Here is a 24012-nt window from a genome sequence, read left to right as displayed (position 1 = left end):
ATTCCTACCCACCCCCCATCACAGCTGACATTTTGCAGCACACATAAAAAAGACAAAGTTGGATGACACATTGCTCTGCCCTCAGTCCAGTAGGGAGACAGGCTAGTTTACAGTTATTTTGAATACAACACGGCAAGTGTTTTATAAGCACTTCACCTACCACTCTTGGGGCAATGACCAGTTGAGGGGAGGCTCAAAGATCAATAAACCTTGGGGCAAGCTTCATGGAAGAGTGATATAGTGTTTGGATACTGAAGGCATTGCACCAAAGACTATACACGCTTGCTAGGTACTCAGTAAATATTTGTAAAAAGGAAGGAAAGAGTCAATGAGCAAATGAGAAATGTTGTCTTTATTGAGAACACAGTCTAGTCATAGGTAGGGCAGTTTGGACATGCATCACTATTTAATAAATCATCATAGAATGTGCTAGAATGTATAGTGCATGTGGAAGAAGGAAGAGGAGAAATTGGGAAGATGGGATGTGTCAGAGCATGAGGAGTATTGATGGTGTTGTTAATAATTTTTAGAGAAAAGTATCAATATTTTCATAAATAGTGCTTCTCTTTGTTGGTCAGGAAAGGTTCAAGCTCCTGCTGCTTTGTATATGGAGATCAGCTTCCCTCTCTGATTTGTCCTTCTCCTCCCATTGGGCCTGGATGGCTTATCTTTCCAGCCAGCGAGGCAGATACCAGCAACAATTTAATACCATGCAGGTACTTCTGACTGATCAGGAGGCTCACAGGTTCTGGTTCCGGTTGTTTTTTACGTCTTTTGACTTTAAGGTAAATAAAGGACAAAAGGTGAGAAAAAAGGAGATTGATGATATAGAGATATTATACTCAGAAAATAAATCCCCCCAAAACACATCACAATCTAATATTTTCATATTTCATTTTAAGTAGTAATTTAATGAGACTGGAAAGTGTATTGCTATTTAATGGGGTATAAAAGTTTTCTCATTTAAAGTCATCTCCCAGGCTGAAGAAGTGGCAAAAAAAAAAAAAAAAAAAAACACAACAACAACAAAAATAAACGAGGACGGGGGAACTTTTGGATTTGTCTTACCTATTTTGGGCATTTATTGAGCCTGTGTTTTATTCAGAACTGGACTCACCATCTTCATCTCCACCCCTATAAGGGGCAGGATTTTGCAGCACTTAACATCAGACACTCTGGATACTGACCTCTGTCAATTTCATTTTAGATTTGGAGAAGAGTAAACATGTCTCTTTTTTCTCATCTATAAAATGAGAATAAAGTGAGTTTCTACATCATACAGTTATTTTGAGAATCTAATGAGCTGATACAAGTAAATCATCATCTTATGATAGTATCTGGCACGTATTGACTGCACAAATATTAGCTATTACTATTCCAAAATGTTTTAAAATTATATTCTTTTGATTATAATATTGATAGCCAAGTGTTTTGAGCTCTACAAGAAACTTGGGTGAAATCCAGGCTCTTCCTACTCTTAGCTGAATTGCATAACCTCTCTGAGCTATTTTCCCAACTGCAAAATATAAATCATCACTACACTATAGAAATGGTGTGTGTACAGATAGGGGGTGTGAATCAGCCACCTAGTAGGCTCTTGGCAAATGCTGGTTGCCTTCATGTATTTTTGAAATATATGCAGACAGAAATAGAAGGATAAACTCATCCCCCTTTTTCATGGCAAGCCTGAGAGAGGACTGAGAGGAACTGTTGTATTTAGATAAGAGGGACATAAGTGGAATCCACAGGGCATATCTCACTGGGCACACGTATCCTCTCATTACCTCAAGGAAAATGTGGAAAGTCAATTTCTTCCCAGCATTTATATATAAAGGTGCTGTGGCACCCTGAGGTGTTGGCTCTCAATGCATTATGTTCATAACCCTACCAAGCTTCTCTCATACCATAGTTGTGTTTTACACTTCTTAATGCTAATAAGTATTTTCCAAAACAGCATAGGATTTTCATTCATAATTTTACACATTGTATCATTTCTGATTTTGAAGTTGTACCTGGTTAGTCTCTCTGTTGAGATAAAAGTATCTTGAGTACAAACTCTAATTGCACAAACATAAAAAAGAAAATCTAGTCTTCAAGTTAGAGCTAATCGGCTGGGGTTAAGCAGAAATTAATGCATTCAACAGATGTTTCTTAAACAACTTCTATGTGTCACACTGTATTAGATGCAGTTTATATAGCAATAAATAATTCAAATGTAGCATTTCCTATAGGGAGGTCATGGTTGTTTCAGATAGGTGGAGATTTTGGGGTATTGCCTAATGTTCAGTGTTTCAAAGCACCATCATTTAAGAAAAAAATTCATTTATTAATTTATTTATTCAACCATCCATTCATTCACTTATTCATTTAAAAATCAGTTGTATTGAGGTATAATTTTCATTCAATAAAATTTATTTTAATCTTTACACACACACACACATTTATACTCTGTAACTGTCAACATGATCAGACATTAACATTGCTTTAATTTGAAAAAGTTACCGTGGCCCCTTTGCAGTCCATCTCCTCTCCCCACTCCAAACCAATGGAGATTATTATGGATAGACCCACCGTGAGTGCCCATTATGCTCATATCTATATTCATGCAAAGTTTTGATTTTACTGCACTGCTATAGAAAGCAATAAGTGCCAATTCTCTTTAAATCTGTGCAGTTGAAATCCTATGTTCTTTGCAAGCTGGAAACCACATTGTAGTATTAATTTCCAGATGCCACTGGCAAGAAACACATTTCCCTAAATAGACTCCTAGTTTCCATTTCCAGAGATTAGCGATATAATTGGATGTCAAAACACATCCTTTCTGCATCTTTCTCCATCCCTCCATGCTGTTTTCATAATAGGAAAACCTAAAAGCAATGAGGCAGGTGATCTTACTTATCTAATTCTGGAACTCAAAAAGCCTACCATAAGAGGCAGAGAAATGTTGCCAACATGACTGCACATTTATTTATAACCACAGAGAAAAGTGATTGTAAAATAATCCTTCTAAATACTGTTCTACATCTTCACATTTTCTGTGTCAGTTAAGGCTCTGCATTTCTGAATTATTGGCAGGGCTCCCTGACTTCAGTCTTTCCTTCTCCAAGAAGGGTTTTCTGTTTAAGTTTTGAATTTGCCCATTATTCCACTTCTAAATCCATCATTACCTATCCATTTCTTACAGGACCATATCTAACCTCCTTAGTATGGCTTGCAAGGCTCATCCATTCAGTCTCATCAGCATTAAATACTGAACCATTGAAGACTTGCATTTCTTATAGTTTTCCATTTCTTATATCTACTTTTTCTTCCACTAATGAGTCTTTCCAGCCTTTCTTCACTTGATTGATTCTTAATAATGTTTTAATTGCCTGCAGAGCTCATCATCCTTAAGGCCTGCCTCTCCCCTTGGGCATAACCCATTATACCTGGGCTGGCAGTGAGGACGACCACAAATTTCTTCTAAAATGATACCCCAGCTCTATAAGTCAGCATGCCTGGGAAGGTAGCATCTGGTCTTCTTAGCTTGGCCTTCCTTATAACCTCCACCTTATGGGTGACTGGAGTAGGAGGTTGCGGGGGGAGGGGGGGGGTTGGTGATCAGTCCTTAACATCCTTGCCTTTTCATACGCAGAACAGAGCATTCACTAACAACCTAGGTGAAATGAGAAACACTGTTTGCCTGTCCCTGATTGGGTGAAACCATAGCCATGAAGCTTAGGGGAGAAGGAACCCTATCTTCTTGGATTCACTATCCTCAAGTAGAATACTCAGAGTAAAGTTCCCATCACACAGAACTGGGTAGGATTAGGAGGGAGTGGTTACTATTCTTAACAAGATTTAGTAGGTTTTTCTAATGAATATTTATTCCTGTTCTGTATGTCCTTAGGACAATTTCCAGTGACTTTTAATGACTTAAAAAATAATTTTAGCCAGATAAATGATTGTTTCACTGAAGAAAATGTCACTGAGCTCCTTGCACTGCTATTCTGTAAAACTTGCCCAATTATTACTCAATTTTAAAACTAGAATTCTGGTGCTGTCTCTTCCCAGAAACCTTTCTTGATTCCCTAAGTTGAGGTATGAGACCATCCTCTCTTCCTACATTATATTGACAGTGTCTTTTTATGTCTCTATTCTCCTCTAGTTCTAATTTTTTCAAGTTCTTCCCTAGCTATCTATCTCATCAACCCTTACTTCGTCTCCAAAATGCAATTAAAGTCCATACTCATTTGCAATCTCTCCTCTATTTTCACTTTTGAGTCTAGAAACATTCTTCTTTGCTTTGTAAGTACCCTATGTGTATCTCTGTTTTAGTGCTGACTATACTACATTTAAACTGTATATTTTTTTCACCTCAATAGTGTCTATAAACTCCTCACTTACAGGCCAGCACTAGACACATAGTAAATATTTATGAGTTTATTCAACAGGTGCTTATTGAGAGTAAATTATGTGCCAAATACTTTTCAAGGTATTGGGAATACAAAGGTATACACTAATACATGCTATACATGTCCTTATGTAGCAAATGACCTAGATAAAAGAGGTGTTAAGCAAATAAACAAATGAATTTTAAAAATGAGATGTACTGAGATAAATCTCTATATAATATTCAGAGAGTTAGTAATGTCAATGAGATACTTAGAGGAGTGATGAGAAAAGTGATGAGGAAGGGACAACTGAGATGAAATAAAAGAGCAGATGCTGTCTAAGTAGGCAGAGAGCTTCAGTGGGGGAAGAGTTGAAAGCAGAGGGATATGCACACCAAGCACCCAGTGCAGAGTGAGAACAGAGATTCAGGATCTGAGTGCTTCCTGTGGCTGGAAGACCCAGCATAAAGGAGAGCTGGAGTTAGCAGGATAGATAGTACTCAGATAATGTGAGGCCAGTAGGGTATGTTCAGGATTTTGGATGTTATTCTAGAAGAGTGGTCAGCAAATAATAGCCAAGTCCTACCTGTTATCTGACTTGTATTTTTATGCCATGCAGGCTAGAACTGGATTTTGAATTTTTAAATTATTGTTATTTTTTAATCTAAAGAATATTTTAGGATGTGTCAAAATCATTTGAAACTCTATTTGTTTCAAAGAAAAAGAAAAAAAAGCAAGACCAACAAAACCCCAGTATTGGAATACAGCCATTCTCATTTGTGCATGTACCATCTATGCCTACAATTGTGTTACAGGGACAGAGCTAAGCAGTTATGATTCAGACCAGATGGCCCACAAAACTATCTGGCCCTTTATAGAAAAAAAAATGTTTTTTGAACTCGAGGCCTATAGTAATGGATGGTACTGAAATGTTTTAATCAAAATAGTTAAAGAGGGCATAATCACATAGCTATGTTTTGTTTTGGGAGGGAACGCAATTTAGAAGAAGGAATATGGGTTGGAAGGTATGCTAGGAGGCCCCAAGACCACCCCTGGATTGCATGATTTTTGAGGAAGACTCATGGGACTCATCATTCAGTCATATTCATGACTATGATTTTATTACAGCAAAGAGATACAAAGCAAAATCAAGTAAAGGGGAAAAGGACATGGAGCAAAGTCCAGAGGATACAGAACTCTAGATTCCAGGAGTCCAGGCTCAGTAAAGCCACACAGACATGCTTAATTTCTTTACCAACATGTTCTGACAATATGTATGAAATATTTTCTGCTAGAGAAGTTTGTCTGAACCTAGGAGTCTGGGGTTTTTATTAGGTTTTTATTGATTACAAAGCTCTTTGTCCCATCTCTGGGTGAACCTCACATTACTATGACTTCAAATTATCCCTGGAGTTTGTCCTACCCTGTCATTGCCAAATTCTATGTCTTTTGGTTCTACTTTTAAATTCAAGTGAAAATAACAAAATAAGTCTCTTAGGAAATCGGCTACAGAAATAGATTAAAAATCTCTACAAAAATGCATTAAAATGAGTTTAATGGAAAAAATACACAGTTGGAGTAGTCAGAAATTGGACAAAGTGGTATGTAAATGTTTCCATACCTGCTGTTTTCAACAAAATTCACTTCATGGAATAAAAAGTTTGTAAAGGATGTTCGGTAAAAGCATCCAGAGCAGCTGCTGTGCTTTGGCACTCACAAAATTAAACAAGTGGCTCCATCCAGCATTCAAATGGCAGGAAGATTTGCACAAATAGATGGGATCATGATATTGAAGCAGATTCACATAGCAAAAAAAAAAAAAAAGTACCTATTCAAAATATTTATCACTGACTTAATTCTGACATCTACAAAATTTTGTGCTGCATTGTATTCACCATCCCTCAGCACTCTTGTCAGTAATGTTAATAAACCATCAATTCTCATTCCTGCTAGAAGGAAGTGCAGCCACTGCCTGTCATGTCAATTAACTGCCAGGAAAGAGATTTACATGACAGACTGGAAAGGCTCCTAGAGGAGCTTTCTTTGGACTGTTAAAATGAGGACTCAAAATCCTCAAATTTCAACTAGGTAGAGAGTTCTGGTAAACAGTGCTTTTCAGACACAAGTGAGGAAAAAACAACTGAGTGCTCTGGAGAAAGGAAACCTGTTAGTATACACTGTGTAGCATCAGCATCAAATGTCCTCCTTTATTCAGTCAGTTTTTATTATTCACCCGCTAGGTGCCTGGCACTATTCTAACAATTATCTATTCAATGGTTAGCAAAATGGAAGCAATCAGACTGCAAGTGAGCCTATTGTCTGTGAGACGTTAATGATCAAATAGATAAATGGATAGATCACAATTGTAATCAGCGGGTATTGAATTTAACCATATGCATTAATACAGGCATGCAAATTGTTCAAATATTAAAACACTTCTATATTAACTGGCAAATAACCATTTCCTTCATCCTGGCCCTTTTCCTGTAACCCCTTCTCTCTCCCTGTTACTTAGCTGCCATTCATTAATAAATGGTGAACATTCTGTCATAGCACAATGGCTCTGCCATAACACCCTGACAACCTTGCACATCTCCACATAGGTCACAAAGGTAAGGCTAAAAAATAAATTAATTAATTAATTAATTAAAAATAAAAATAAAAAAACAAAGGTAAGGCTAACCTGTGGTTAAACTCAAGTCTTGGTAGAATTCTCTGTTATTCCCCATGGAACATAGATGAGTAGGTGGTCTTGTTAGAAGCTGTTGTTCTAGGCCATTCTATCTCCCTATCTCACAGGAGGCTCCATGAAACAGTTTCCCATCTGCCTTCCTAATGCCAGAGAGGCATGGCACTTTCCGTTTTACACCTTTCCCCTCCTTTGGGTACAGCTATCTATAATAATAAAAGCGTAATATGCTAATTAGACCGGACATCCTTCAGGACAAAGCCACAGTGGGTGGGGCTGCAGCAGAGGCCCTGGCTGTGGCAGCGGAGGACTGGGGCCGGGGCCAAGGCCCTTGCACAAATTTTGTGCACCGGGCCACTAGTAGGCTATAAAACCATTTTGCTCCGGTTAGAGTTGGATTCACAATGGCAGAGAGACATCCCCTCTGGTGTTACCTGTCTTATGTCATTTCTGGTTTGATTTCATCTAGTGAGAGCAGAGATATGGACTGCCAACACCAGGCTGATCTTCCTTATGCCTCCGTGTGCATAATAAACTGTCCAACGGGATGTGGGCTCATGGCTCTTTCCTGGATGAACTTTTTGGGAGTGTGGCAAACCTTCCCAGGAGCTGCCAGATACTGCTGCTTAGGGACCACTTGACTGCCTGACCCTTGTGCAGCAGGGAACTCCCAGGACCCTGCTCCAACTTTCAGGCCACAGACAGATTTCATTGGTTCATGTCCATAACATAGCTATTACTTTCTGTTTTAAATATCACAACTGGAGTAAGTAATAGAAAGAAAAATTAAGTATTTCACAAGATAATTTAGCAAGAAGGCTGGAATTCTATTTGCAGTTCAGAAATGGATTTCTATGAGAATTAGCATTTCAACTGGAATCTAAAAGGTGTGTAGGAATGGGCCAGGGGCATAGGGTAGCAGGAAATTTTTCATGATTCAAGGCAGAATGAACTGGTACAGTTGAAGACTCAGAAGCATGCAAGAACATGCCTCATTCCATGAACCATATGGAAGGCCAGTGAGACATTATGTAATGCACTTGGATTAAAATATCTCATGTTCTCTTCTGAAAGTGTGCCTAGGTTTTGATTTAGGCTTTCTTAAGGAAAGCTTCAAGAGACTTTATGCTAGTAAATGATCACATAGTAAATATTTTAGTCTTTGCAAATTATATGGTTTCTATGGATTCTACTCAAATCCAGCATGTTTGCATGAAAATAAATAGATAATACATAAATACATGTGTACAGGCATGCATACATACATTAAAGGTACCTGTGTTCCATAACATTTTATTTAAAAAATAGGTAGTTTTTCAGATTTGGCCTTTGGGTTGTAGTTTGCCAGCTACTCCTTTAGTGCATGGCTATTAATCTAAAGATGCCTGTGGTGTTAATAAGGTTTATGGATGCCTGTAGAATGCCAACATGCTTTATACATTGATCGACCTCTAGTGTTTTTGTTTTGCTCTGAGCCATAAAACAGTTGCTCTGTGATTAGCCTTGTGTAATATCTTGTCCTGTTTATATGCAGCCCAATTCTTACAAGAACATCTCCCCAAACTGACTTTTGGAAGCCTTGGCCCTGCTCACCTCACTCTCCTCAGCTGCCTTGCTCTGCATACTGCAGCCATTTAATCCACCCAAATTCTCATCTCTGCCTCCAGAGCTCAGAGCAACTACAGTGATCTGCTTGGAACATAGCACTTGGCACCTCAGTCAGGAAATCTTTCTCTGGATGAAAGCAGATGTAGTCACAGGTCTCACCAAGGGAGTTTCCCATACTTCAGATTTCACAGCCTGGCATAATTAGCTCAGAGTTGCTTATTGGGAGGAGGACTTGTCCAATATCAGTTACTTGTGTCATGTCTACAAGCAGAAGTTTTGAATCTTTTATGTATTTATTGTTTCATTTGAAACACAATATTTAAGAAAAATTTTAAACGTAAGTATAGTTGTTATTCAAACTTGTATTGGTTGTATTAATTTCAGGTGCACAACACAGTGATTTGACATTTCTGCACCTCACAATGTGATCATGCCACTAACTCCAGTAAACATCTGTCATCCTGTAAACCTATCACAGTATTATTGTCGATTGAGTCTTTTCTTTTTAAATTACAAAAAAATAAACACTTCACAAAAATCTTGTTAATAAAAAGTGAATTTATGTATTCATAGTAACTAAAATTACAGTGTTCATTTGAGTTCAGATATGACTTAATCAAGACATTTTCAAAGTCACCAGATTCTGTTATACATTTATTTGCTATTTTCTTTTTCTCAATATTTTTTATTGATTTTTAGAATGAGGAAGGGAGAGGGATAGAGAGATAGAAACATTGATGAGAGAGAAACATCATTGATTGGTTACCTCCTGCATGCCCTCTATTGGGGATGGAGCCCGCAACCCGGGCATGTGCCCTGACCAGGAATCAAACTGATTACCTCTTGGTTCATGGGTTGATACTCAAACACTAAGCCACACCAGCCAGGCTACTATTTTCTATGTCTTGTTTTACTTCTATAGGACAGTTTTAAACTCATGTTGTTCTCTTTTATTCTAGAAATAATGCCTATTAGAGCTTAGACTTAAACATCCTCATATTATATTACCAAGAGAATGAAAAAAATATAATTTTTATTCACTCAGGTGAAGAAGAGAGACAGCTTTCATTCCAGGAGTTACCAATAAATATTTCCTTGTTTTCTATCTTGACGTTAATTAGATGCCTAAACCCAATGACTAGAGAGTTATGATAGAGTGATTGTTTTAAAAAATTACAACCCTGTTTCTGGATGTGGTTGCTGAGATCTCTCCTAAAATGCATGGCTGAGAAAGGGTATGAGGCAGTTTCTTCCAAAGTCTAGGTGTTTTGGAGGGGAGAAAGGGAATCAATATTAAGCACATAAGGAATTATCTGCAATATATTTTCCTTAAATGGCTACAAGTGCTATATGCAAATGCACGTGATGGCAATATGATAGTTATAAAAATTTAAATTTGAGGAAAATTACATACGTCTACTCTTATTTCCCAATAAAAAAGGCTCATTGAACTTTCTAACTTTGATATATTGAAATTTACTTTTAATAGCAGTTACAATCAGATGTTATGCTAAGCTATTCCTATGTAATTTGAGATCTAAATTTAGTTCATCTACATATATTAGTCATTCAATTCCAAGTCTCTCAGTATAATTCCCAAGTTAATGATATTGAAATGAGCAGGTGTTGCTTCAAAAACCTGATGGCCAAAGATAATCTTGGTGCTACAATTTTATATTTTTATGAAAGTGAGCAGAAGCAGGTGGGAATGATTGACTTTCTGCCTCCTTACCTCTGTGATAAAATGGACTGTAGAAATGATGGTGGTGGTGTGATGGTCCGTGTTATATTTCTAGAGTCTTATTCACAGCTTCTAGGTTAATGCTGCTGAGCAGGGCATATGTTCTTCATGTATACTAATAGAGGCATTGAATTTACATAAAATATTTAATCCTATCATTATCCTTTTACCAACTGCCAAGTATACCCTATTGAATACTTGAGAACATCTTTTATGCATTTGTTATCTCATTACATTAATAATCTTACAAAAGAAAGTACTTCAATCTTCTAAGTAGTCTCCAAATATTTTAAATCATAAAACATCAATAAATTTTGAACATGTCATCCAATGTATGGATATTTATTAATTACTAGAGGCCCGGTGCATGAAATTCATGCACTGGGGAGGGAGTGTCCCTCAACCCAGCCTACACCCTCTCCATCTAGGACCCCTCAGGGGATGTCCAACTGCCGGTTTAGGCCCGATCCACAGGGCCTAAACCGGCAGTCGGACATCCCTCTCATGATCCGGGACTGCTAGCTCCCAACCGCTCGCTTGCCTGCCTACCTGATTGCCCCTAACCACTTCTGCCTGCCAGCCTGATCACCCCCTAACCACTTCCCTTCCAGCCCGATTGATGCCTAACTGCTCCCCTGCCAGCCCGATCATCCCCAACTGCCCTCCCCTGCTGGCCTGGTCACCCCCAACTTCCCTCCCCTGCCAGTCCAGTCACCCCTAACTGCCCTCCCTGATTGATGTCTAACTGCTCCCCTGCCAGCCCGATCATCCCCAACTGCCCTCCCCTGCTGGCCCGGTCACCCCCAACTGCCCTCCCCTGCAGGCCTGGTCACCCCCAACTTCCCTCCCCTGCCAGTCTAGTCACCCCTAACTGCCTTCCCCTGCCAGCTTGGTCGCCCCCAACTGCCCTCTCCTGCTGGCCTGATTTCCCCTAACTGCCCTCCCCTGATGGCCTGATCACCCACAACTGCCCTCCCCTGCTAACCATCTTGTGGCTGTGGGTGCCACCATCATTGATAGCATGACAGTCAATTAGCATATTCTCTCCTTATTATTTGTGAGTGCCGTCATCTTTGAAGGAAGGGCAGTCAATTAGCATATTTCCTCCTTATTGGCTGTGGGTGCCGCCATCTATGGGACAGCATGAGGGTCAATTAGCATATTCCCTCTTTATTAGATAGTATTAATTATATACATTTATATCTTTAGTGGTTCAGAGGACCAGCTGTGGATCTAAACTGCCTAGACTTGAATTTTGGGTTTGTTATTTCCCAACCATCACCTTGACTGAGATATTTAATAAATCTATGTCTCAGTTTCCTCACTTTAAAGGAGTGGAAACAATACTAGGTACTGATGCAGTTATATATATACCCAAGTTTATATTGTTCTTATCATTATCACAGTACTATTTTACTGCCGTACTCTGTAGATTATCAAACAAAATGGAAGAAAAGCAATGATGAGTTTTAGAAAATATGTAAATATAACTTCTAATATGTTTTCACATTAGAACAACCATAGTTTATTTTTGAATAAAGAATACAAAATATTTTATAATGCCACCTACTTACCTATTTATAATGCTGAAATGTGAAACTAAAATGTAGAATTTCTAATGTATTCTCCCCACACTCTACTGGAACATCTAATCATTCACCATCTATATTTTTGCATTATTGGCTGGAACACAGCTGCATGTTCTTATTTGTTCCAAAACATAGAGTAAGAACCATATTATCCTATATAATAAAAGGGTAATATGCTAATGATATGCTAAGGCTGCCCTGCACTGACCACCAGTGGGCAGAGAGTCAACTGGTCAACCAGTTGCTATGACATGCACTGACCACCAGGGGGCAGATGCTCTGACTGGTAGGTTAGCTTGCTGCTGGGATATGGCCAATTGGGACTGAGTGAGATGGGCCAGACATGCTCTGGAGCCCTCCCACGTTCCCTCCCTGGCCCGATCCCTGGCCCGATCGTGCACTAATGGGGTTCCTTAGCCTGGCCTGCGCCCTCTCGCAATCCAGGATCCCTTGGGGAATGTCAGAGAGCCAGTTTCAGCCCAATCCCTCAGGCCACTCCCCTTGGGAGGGTGCCAGACGCAGGGCTCATGGCTGGCAAATGCTGCTGTGGCAGCGTGAGCCTCTCCTGATCAATCGATGGCAGCAGGCACAGTGGGGCCGGTACAGTGCGGCCAGGATGAGCAGGAGCAGCAGGTAGGAGCTTCAGGCAGCAGCTGCAGGCAGCATTGGACTGTGGGTTTCAGCCGAATCCCTGCAGGCCACGCAGAGGGACCCCACCTGTGCATGAATTTGTGCACCGGGCCTCTAGTTAATTATAAAGTAGTAAGGCTATGGTAGAAAACCTCGAACAATTTATTGCTTTGTTTTGCTGATGCCACCTAAAGCTAATTGTAATGTCAGTTGTTACTTCCAGGACCCTTACAGACTCAACTTGTAGTTATCTACTGACCTGTCCCCAGTAAATGAGTCACAACAGTGCTTTGAGTTTGTTTATTATAACTCAGCAATGGCCAAAACACTTGGAAGGGAGGATGTGTTCTGAATTTCCTACTTAGAGTCTGTATACATATTTCCCTAATCTGGCCTTAGGTGGTACAATTTCCAGTCTAATCTTTCTAAGCAGATGGCCATGCCAGAAAAGAGTCTGGCTAGACATTGTTATGCTGATACCTGTGGTGCTTCTTTTTCCAGTTTTATCAGAAGATGAAATAGCTGAGACTTTAGTAAGATTGCAATAGACTGTGCTGGCCATTATATCTTTTCAATGTAGCACCATATAGTGAGGTGTTTAATATTTTAAATATCATTTACTCTTTATGTGTAAAGTAAGGCTAATTATTAAGACTCAATGGTGACAAAAGAATATTTTAGTCTCATATCTTGGTGCCTAAGTTGTTTATCCCTCACTTGTAATTCAATTAATCTTCCAGAGCAGGTGAGAAAGATTATAATTATTATACATGCCCAAGGAGGAAGGTGAATCTTGTCACCTGCTCATACTGCTTCCTGTGTCTTGGCAGAGAAACACATGCCTGTGTGCAAACACACATTAGTGTATCTTAAGTGTTTTACTTGGTTTAAAATTAACCATGATTTTGGTATATATTTTCTTGACTCCTAAAAATGGTTTTATGAATCTATAATAATAAAAATGTAATATGCTAATTAGCCTGGACAGCCAAACAACCTTCTGGACATCCTTCCAGACAAAGCCAGGGCTGCAAGGGCCAAGCCCCTTACACGAATTCTGTGCATTGGGCCTCTAGTCCTATCTAATAATAGACAAACATGGTAATTGACCATACCTTCACTACACCTCCCATTGGCTAATCAGTGTGATATGCAAATTAACCACCAACAAAGATGGCGGCTAATTTGCATAATGCAGGCAGGGTGGGGCAGTGCCATCCCGCCTGCCCTGCCGCCATCCAGACCTGCTATCTGCGACCAGGGGTGGTGGGCGTTCCTGTGCGATCCGACCCGGGGCGGCTGGGCTGTGCAGCAGCAATCGGCCAGCCCACCCGGCCTCCATCCAGGCATCCCATGTGCGACCTGACCCGGAGCGGCACCACATCCCCCGGATCGGCCCTGCCGTGTGCGTGACCCAGGGCGGCACCCCAACCCCCGGATTGGCCCTGCTGTGTGCATGACCTGGGGAGGTGGGGCAGGCACCAAGGGATTGGGCCTGCCATCTGCCACCCAGAGAGCAGGCCTAAGCCAGCAGGTGGTTATCTCCCGAAGGGTCCCAAACTGTGAGAGGGCACAAGTGGGGCTGAGGGACACCCTCCCACCTCCCCTCCCCCACCAGTGCACAAATTTTTGTGCACCGGGCCTCTAGTTGAATTATAAAATGTTTGTTATAATTTTTTATTAGAACCTTTGCTTTCAGCAACCCTGCACCATCTATGTCTCTGATATGTTTACTGTCTTTGACAATGAGAATGTGGGAGCCAACATTTCTTTTTATACCTGGCTGCCACAAGTCTTGGGACAAATGTTCAGCTCAGCCAAGACAAATGATAAAACTATATGACCTCCGTCTGCTCTCACTGCCCCTCATCTCCTTCACATGCTATTCACAAGACATGTGTTTTCCAAGGACCTCATTTGTTTTATTTATGTTAAAGATTTTAATACATTTAGTGTTAAAATTGTGTCAAACCCTTTTTAGCAGAGGTAAGGAATAGATATTTTCATATTCTGTAAACCTTAGGAAAATTCACCCGAAAAATTAAAAGGATAGTCATATATTATTACTTAGAAGGAGGGTATAGGGAAGAATTAAAATAAATTGCGTCAATACATTTTCAGAAATATTGACTCACAAGCCTAATGTATGAATGATGAATTAGAACCTTGTAGATTTAGCCAGTTTTGTAGAATGACTCATTGAAATTCAGATAAAATTTAACTGCATAACATTAGGTCCTGTCTATTTGTTTCATGAATATACATTCATGTTTCTTAAAATAATATTTTTTTAAAAAGAGCTCCAGCCAGTTTTGCTCAGTAGTTAGAGTGTTGGCTAATGGATTGAAAGGTCATGGATTCAATTCTGGTCAAGGGCACATACCTTAGTTGTAGACTTGATCCCAGTGCCAATCAGGGAGTGTGTCAGAGGCAAGCAATTGATGTGTCTCTCTCACATACATGTTTCTCTCCGTCTACCCTTCCCTTCCACTCTCTCTAAAAATCAATGGGAAAAATATCCTTGGGTGACAATAAAAAACAAATAAAAAATATAAAAAAGACAGTTTTTTGCATTAAATACAGCACTGATGTCATCCTTTGTAGTCTAGCTCAATTTAAGGTGGATTCTTGAGAAAACCAGCCAGAAACAGCTCCAGACTGACTGGTGATCTAAACCAGGCCCCAGTTTTGTGGGCTATAAAACCTTGAAGTTTTGTAGCTCCATATTTTCCCCCCAAAAGTAAATAAAGAATTATGATATGAACTCTAGCTTCTAAACATGTGATAGAGCACAGATGATAAAATGTACATCTATGAAAATTAAATTTATTTTTTGGTGTTATGTCAACCTATTAGACATATGATGTTACCTAGTCTCAGAAAAATTAATCACTGAGTATATATTCAATGATTGAATGTGAATGAAAGCTACTCTAGAAACATGATAAGCTCTAAAGTAACCCAATCCTTTACTTCACAGGAGTTAAATTGAAAAAACCAGATAAACTTTAAATAAAATTCACTCTGGTAAAGTACCCTGTCTTTCACAGGTCTTCTGATGGTTTAATAACCATAGAACTGTTCTTGTTGTATATAATTTTATAACTATTGCACATGAATTAACCCAATAGCTAATTATGTGAAAACTAGGACCACAGTATAATGATTTGGGTCAAAATATGCAACACCTATCATTGTTTTTCTTTTTTTTTTTTTTTTAACAATTCTGTCTCCTAAGATCTCTTGGCTATATTTTATTGCATTCAATAAATAATTAGAATTGGTAAATATGGGAGGGGGGTGCGTTTTCTCTTCCTGTGACCAGCGCAGAGAGAGAGAACTCGGGGGTTGATGAATCTTGATTAGAACGTGACGAGGTTTAAGGAAAAATGGAAAAACACAACACTGAGACAGAAATAGAGTGAAAGCTGGGCCTAGGTGTGGCGTCTGCCCTCTGATGGAGGGACAGATGCAGAGACTGTCACCACCGCAAGCAGATTTATTTATACTCGAATAACAGGAAGTTACATCACATCTGGGTGGGCCTTGAGTTCCTGGCGACATCATGAGATCCACCCCCTTAACACTGGGCGGGAAGGTCAAACTGAGTGGCCTCCCAATCTCTTGATTAGGTCCGCCCCCAGGGCGTGGCTCTGCCTGCACTCTGAGTTTCAGCTAACATAATTAAACCCAGTGTTTTTGCCAGTGGCCCTTAACAGGTAAATACTTGAAATCTGGGGAACTGATGGTAATATAGCTTTCAAATGCACATTTATTGTTTCCATTGGAATTCATTCTATCTGTCCTGATACAAGTTCACTGGTTACTATATTACTGTACATCCAGAAGTCATTCTTTAGTAGGACTCTCCTAATCTGGATGACAGGATTTGGGCTGAAACCCACACAAGGATGGAGAAGGACTGGGCCAGGAGGGCTTGTACCTATGCAGACACCCTCTGGACTGCATGAAGTTTCCTGGCAGCCATTGCCCAGGAATGGCAAGTGGTACTGAGGCTGGTGTAGATGTGCTTACCCCTTCCTCTGAGGTCTAAGAGGAACTTGCTCACAACCACTGCTCTACTGAAGCCCACCCACTACCCCTCTCAACTGTCCCTAACTCCTGTCCTAAGCCAGGGAGCTGGAGAGAGACATAAGGGCCATTCATCTTTCCTTATTTGGGGCTCAGGCCCATGGACAGAAGGTGGCTTAGGTAGGTAGGCCCTGCTACTGCTGCCAGAGACTGTCACAATGTGAGTCCTATGTTTGATGGTTGAGGATGTCGAGGGGCTGGAGGCAGCAGTGGCTCAGGGTGGGCAGAATGGTCTGAGCCTGGGGATGAGGATCTTAGAATCTGAGACTGAGGCCCATGATCCTAAACGGGGGGTATGAGTGGGGTTTAGAGCACACGGCTCAGAGCTTGTGGGGATTCACCCACTTGTAGGTGCCCTCCTATTGGAAGCGTTCTCTCCCTCTCCTCTCTTTCTCTCTTGAAAATTCAGAATGGGTTAATTTTTAAGCATTAGTGTATGCATTTATAAGTGCACATGTGATGTATTTTATGTGCATGCATCAAGTAGCTGTTTAAGGTCAACAAGTGTCAACCAGAAAATTATTCCCTACAAGAGTAAAGTACGGAGAATAACACAGATCAATTTAGGAAACAAAAAGTAAACATAGATACAAAAAAACGGATATAGGTTTTTATAAACAAGAAAGTATCCTCACCATCTCCTTCCTCCCAGGTGGTCACCATAGGGCAGAAAACTTTAATCAAGGACAGAACCTCAGGGTTCTGCTTCCCAGACTGTGAGGGCGAGGAGAGAAGAGCAACAGACAAATGGGCACTTTGATAGCTGGCTACAGCCTTGCTATAAGCCCAGGGTGTTATAGCACCCAGTGTTGACGAACTGGTAACTGAAGAAAGGTAACTGAACAGCCTCCTGCTGCTGACTTCTCCCCAGCAAACTCAATCCCCTTGCCTCACAAGAGCATCAGAAATATCCTTCATTCCTTTCCACTTTGGTTTCTTTGCATTGGCTAAATGTAAGAGGCAAAGTCTAGTGGTATAGAGAGGTTCTGGACCATGAGGGGAGGCAGGCTCTTAGGCAGGTCCTCTGTGAGCCTGCTGAGCATCTTTTTGTCAACATAAGATTATAGTATACAGGGTGGGCAAAAATAGGTTTACAGTTGTGAGTATGTGAAGCACAGCATTTATTTTTGTATTATTATTATTTACTAGAGGCCCGATGCACGAAATTCATGTAAGGGGCTCAGCCCTCCCGGCCCCGGCTGTCTGACAGCCCCGTGGCCTCGCCCACTGGTCATTCTGAAAGGTCATTCCGGAAGGTGATTCTGCCATCCAGTCTAATTAGCATATTAGCTCTTTATTATATAGGAGTTATTATTGTATTAACTTCCATACAAACTACTATAAACCTGCTTTTGCCCCACCCTGTATAGCTAGAAATTGGTAGAGGCAGGATTTTAAAACACATCTTCTAAATCTGAGGCCATTGCTTTTTTCTTTCAATAGGACCTTTATGGATTTGAAAAGGTACAGAGATAGGGTGGGATAGAGAAGTGTATTGGACTAAAAGTCAATAATAAAAAGAGTGAATGCTGCCCTAATTGGTTTGGCTCAAGGGATAGAGCAGGGGTGGGCAAACTTTTTGACTCGAGGGCCACAATGGGTTCTTAAACTGGACCGGAGGGCCGGAACAAAAGCATGGATGGAGTGTTTGTGTGAACTAATATAAATTCAAAGTAAACATCATTACATAAAAGGGTACGGTCTTTTTTTTTTTTTTAGTTTTATTCATTTCAAACGGGCGGATCTGGCCCGCGGGCCATAGATTGCCCACGGCTGGGATAGAGGGTCGGCCTGGGGACTGAAAGGCCCCAGGTTGGATTCTGGTCAAGGGCATGTACCTTGGTTGTGGGCACATCTCCAGTGGGAAGTGTGCAGGAGGCAGCTGATTGATGTTTCTCTCTCATCGATGTTTCTAGCTCTCTATCCCTCTCCCTTCCTCTCTGTAAAAAATCAATAAAATATATATATAAGAAAAATAGTGAATACTATTGTATTAGTCTTCTCAGGCTGCCATAACAAAATACTATAGAATGGGTGGCTTACACAACAGAAGTGTATTTTCCCAATTCTGAGGACTAGATGTCTGAGATCAAAGTGCTGGCAGATTCAGTTTCTTCTGAGAGCTCTTCCTGACTTGTGGCAGGTGCCTTCTCGCTATATCCTATAGGGCCTTTGTTCTGAATCAGCATGGAGAGAGAGAAATATCTCTGGTGTCCCTTCCACTCCTTATAAGGGCACCAGTTCTATAGGATTAGCCCCCCCCTTTTTTTTTTTACCTCATTTAGTCTTAATTACCTCCCTAGAGGCCCTGTCTCCTAATGCAATCACATGACCAAGAGTCAGACCTTTAACAAATAAATTTTAGGGGGACATAATTCAGTTCACAGCAACTAAAAATATACTGTTGGATTTATAACACAAGTTATCTTCAGAGACTTGAGGTAAAACTTTTCCTATTTAGTAGATATTCATGTAGAATACATCATTTTCTCAACTTAGCCAAATGAATTTTCAAAGATAATTCTTTAAAATTTTATGGCAGTGAATGACAGATGCTCAAAGTGAAGGAGAAATTACAGAATTTACTGTAAGTACTAGCCTTTCTTTCATTTTGCAGGCCCAACAGCTTACTGATCTGGAACAAAAACTAGCTGTGGCCAGAAATGCGCTGGAGAAAGCAGCTCTTGATCGGGTACGTGCATATCCATGAACCATCACAACTTTGGTTTTAGCAGACAAAGCCAGGGCATGTTCATTGCTTCCCTTGATTTATTAATGCAATTTCAGGTGCTGTTCATGTAAGGTGGTTATAGGATTTACGAATGCTGGGTATTCCTGTTGGAACTCAATTTTTTTGTTTTTGCTGCTACAGTAAATTGACTCAAGGTTCAGGCTCTGTGAGTTCATGGCTTTATTTTCCTCCTTACTGGTATATTTGTTCCATAACACCATAAATAAACATGCTTTCAAGCACCAATAGAGATGACATGTATTAACTCTGAATTAATGAGCTATAAAGCCAATGGAAGTAGTCATTGATGTTTTTCATTCTAGAAATCTTAAATCAGAGGTCTGGAGGTCTTTACATAAACTGACTTAACCATGAAGTCAGTTTATATACAGAAAATGCAATAGTGGGTGACAGTCTATCTTTATAACAGCTTTATCTATCTAGCTATATATATGTAAAAGCCTAAGCAACTGAATGACCGAATGACTGGTCAACCGGTCGCTACAATGCACACTGACCACCAGGGAACAGACACTCAACGCATAGGATCAGACTCTCTCCTGTCTGGATTGGGCCTGTGGGGATCGGCCCTGTGAGGATCAGGCCGAAACCGGCTACCCGACATCCCCCAAAGGGTCCTGGATTGAGAGAGGGCACCGGCCAGGCCGAGGGACCTCCCCGCCCCCACAACAGTGTACAGATTCATTGAAATTTATTTTGCATACCATAAAAGTCACACTTTTGAGATTCACAGTTATGCTACCATCACCACTATTTACAAATGATTTTCTTTATCTCTTTTTACCTCATCTATTTATTTTATATCAATCTCTCATTGTGTTACAATTATGTATGCTCAGGATAAACCACAACTCCCATTCCATGTCTGCCTTTGCCTTTCAATAGTCTTTATGTGAGTCATTCATGGGCAATAGAGAATTAGTACATGGAAAGACAAATATAATATGAAGGAATTGCTTATGTAATTCAGAATTACTTTTCTGCTGTTCAATAGTTAAAGTATTTGGTAAAATTTCACTCCCTTTTCTCATTTTTAAATTAACTTTACAAGATTGGGGAAAGTAAATATCTTTTTTTCCTTTAGTTCACTTATGTATTGTATATATTAACATGTTTATAGCATATATACATTAGATACATTGTTTATATATATTGCTTATATATGTTAAATATATGTAATGCATGTGTTTGTGTATATTAAAATTTTCATGTATAATACATTTTATTAAATATATACATATTAATTATATATAACAAATATATATTTGTATAATCAAAATGATCCCTTTTAATATTTAATTCAGATTGGTATTTACCTGATATTTGTTACATTTGTCTATGCAATTCTCTTTATACCCCTGTAATTTCTAAAATAAGTTTTCTTTTAGAAATTATTCTGTCTGCTATGAAGAGCTCTCTGTTTTTGTGATTGCAGCTTAGCAACAATTTTATTTAGAAAAATAAGCAAGTAAGGTGATTGCACTCATTAATTAATTTTGCAATAATATACTGCATATGTTTAGCAATTTTGTAAAGGAAGGAGATTATCTCCTAATCATCAATTTGAACCAGGAGTGTTTTGATACAGAATAGAGGAGGTGGAACATTTGAGTCTAATTCATTTTAAAATTCTTCTGGTATAACCTTCTTGTTATGCAGTAGCTATAAAGAACCAGGCTAAAATTTTACCTCCCCAGACCTTGGGTCTCACATAGGCATTTTCTTCACTTACTTATGACCAAAATTTCTTCAAAGCTAACATAGCTAACTTTTTAAACCAGATATCTAGAAAGTATCATAGTACAGGAATTTGTAAGGACATTTGTTGAATTCTAATGATTTCTTCTTATTATGGTTTAGATCTTTTGGACAAATGTACCTTTTGAATGAATGACTAGATATTTTAACAACGTCTCTCCTTTGTGATTGCCATATGTTATATTAGTTTATCCAAAAATTAATATAATATTTAATGGTTTTAGAGAAGCCTACCTGCTATTTTGTAGACTAGATCAAATATAATTCTACCAAGATTGCAGATTTATGAGATTTTTTTATTTATGAAAAAATAAGCTTATACCAATTTATGCTAATCTCTGACCATATCCAACTCATGCTACATAATATTACTTTTTTAAAAAGGGAAATTGCTATAGTATTGCTAGTATCAGAAAATCAAAGGAATGTATAATCCTCAAGTTCAACTAGACAATCTTTTTTTAAAAAATGTATTTCTCTGTTATCCCTGCCATGGTCTCTGCAATGTGCCTTAAGTCTGAAAAGCACGTTGAATTCCCATGGTTCTGCACAGCTCAACTTCCTCTGAGATTTTTAACAACTCTGACTGTCAGAATGATTTTTATTACATTAAATCTCTTCCCTGATTTGATTTCAGGTCATCCATTTAGCCAGTCAATGCTAAATATGTTTGAAATGCCTCTTGTGTGACTACCATGTGCTAGGTGCTCTGGAAAACAGAAAGCATTTATAATATATGGTCTTGGGTTCCACATCTCTCACTATTTTGTTGGCCATGAACAATTAGAAAATTATTGTATGCAGAGCCATGAGGTCATAAAGGCACCAAGAATGAGAATGAATATGTGTATTTTAAGTACATGTGGGTTGGATGGGCTGGTGTGGCCATATAATACTTCATGAGAAAATCATAATTTAGCCTGAGTTATAGAACTTGGAGTTAATGCAGAGTTTTCTCCTCCCTCCTCTTACTTATCCTATGCTTTTCTCCTCCCGTTTCTAATCCACCACCCTCCCACCACCTCCACCATAACTATGTGCCTGCCCCACACCATGCCACACTCCTGATTCAGGATGAGAGACTTAATATTGCAGTGTTTAAGTAAAGGTCTCCACTGTCCATCTATGAGCAAGTCATAATTTTTCAATTTAATGACTGTGTTTGAATCCCCCAAACTATTTTTGTTGTTGTTGTTAGTCCTCACCTGAGACACACAGAGAGAAACATCAATGTGAGAGAGACACATCAATTGGTTACCTCCTGTACACCCCCAACCAGGTTCAGGAATTGAGCCTGCAACTGAGGCACATGCCCTTCACCGGAATCAAACCCTGGACCCTTCATTCCACAGATGGACATTCTATCCACTGAGCAAAATCGGCTATGCATCCCCGAACTCTTTATGCTTCACTGTAACATGAAATAATAATGAAACTTACTTTATAAGGGTGATGAGAAAATTATATGTCTCAAAAAAGCAACATACTAAGAAGAATTCTTGGCACCTGGAAAAGGCTCAGTAAGCATATTAATTATTATTATTAGTGAATGAGATCACAGAGACTACCTCTTTGTGATAATAATTTCTCTCTTTAACCTTCAGCATTTGGTCACACCTTTTGCTATAGTGAACTATAAAAGCATTTCATATTACTGGAGGTTAATTTCAACAAATTTAATGTAAGATATGTGTGAGGCTCATAAACTGTAGTTATAAAGTCAGGTAGAAATGGTAGTTCACTTCAAAATGAATAAAAACTTCAGTTTAATGACATTGCTCTTCCCCTCTCTCCATCATCTTTATATCATTATGTGAGGCTTTTTTATTCTCTTCAGGTGTCTGGCTCCTAAGAATATTACATCTGGTCTTCAAATAACCTTCACCACCCTATAAATATTATGAAAACAACATTTCATACTTCAACTTGGTTCTCATAACATATTTAATGAAAGAAGTCTCAGTTTACTATCACAACATAAACAATAATAACTGTAAAATCTAAGAACCAACCTTGGTTTCTCCAACAATCAATTATTTATTTGACAATATCTTATGAATTACATTTAGGCTCAGCAACTAGAATGTAAAAACAACTTTGTGGTTTGGAAATCTATCTCTCAAACTTTCATATGGAAAGAAAAGTTTCTATTACATGCAATTATCACAAAATTTCTCTTAGGGAAGCGTGCATAATTACATCCATATTACAGATGACACAAGTTAGGCGACCTACATACACTCCTGGGACTAACTAGGAAGAAAACAAGAAATCTTTTTGCCACAGTATTTCTGGCACATAACAGGAGCATGATAAGAACTTATTGATTGAATAGATAAATGAAGATTTAACTTCATAAATTAATAAACACGCTATATATCCTACATACTAGAGACCTGGAGAGACTTTGAGCAGAGAGCGTAAATTATTAAAGGACCTTTCAGAATTCACACAGCTGATTTCACAGCAGAAATAACATTAAAGAAAAGCCTTTGGATTCACAGCCCCTCATGGTCTTTCCAAATTGGTCTCCCTACTTTCTGGTTCTGGGGTGCATCACTGAGAACCACAGCACCCAAGTCACTGCAGATCAGCAGCTCCTGTGTTGAGCGTCTGCCCCCTGGTGGTCAGTGTGCAACATATGTACTGGCTGTTCGGATGGTTGGACGGTCACTTAGCCTTTTATATATAGACTAGGGGCCCGGTGCACGAAATTCATGCACTGGGTGGTGGGGGGGGTGTCCCTCAGCCCAGCCTGCCCCCTCTCACATACTGGGAGC

At 39.4% G+C, this 24012-nt stretch overlaps 1 protein-coding gene across 2 annotated transcripts in view; it reads left to right on the top strand.

Moving 5' to 3' along the window:
* LUZP2 (leucine zipper protein 2) overlaps window positions 1-24012 on the top strand; it is a 317411-nt gene that overhangs the window by 270263 nt on the left and 23136 nt on the right. For both annotated transcript variants that reach the window (XM_005873094.2, XM_005873092.2), the window contains exon 8: window positions 19340-19414. In XM_005873094.2, coding sequence (XP_005873156.1) covers window positions 19340-19414 — 75 coding nt within the window. The remainder of the gene's footprint in view (window positions 1-19339; window positions 19415-24012) is intronic.

Source organism: Myotis brandtii, unplaced genomic scaffold, assembly GCF_000412655.1.
Source record: "Myotis brandtii unplaced genomic scaffold, ASM41265v1 scaffold399, whole genome shotgun sequence".
In the NCBI taxonomy this organism is placed as follows: Eukaryota; Metazoa; Chordata; class Mammalia; order Chiroptera; family Vespertilionidae; genus Myotis; species Myotis brandtii.
This window is presented reverse-complemented; position numbering and strand designations above follow the sequence as displayed.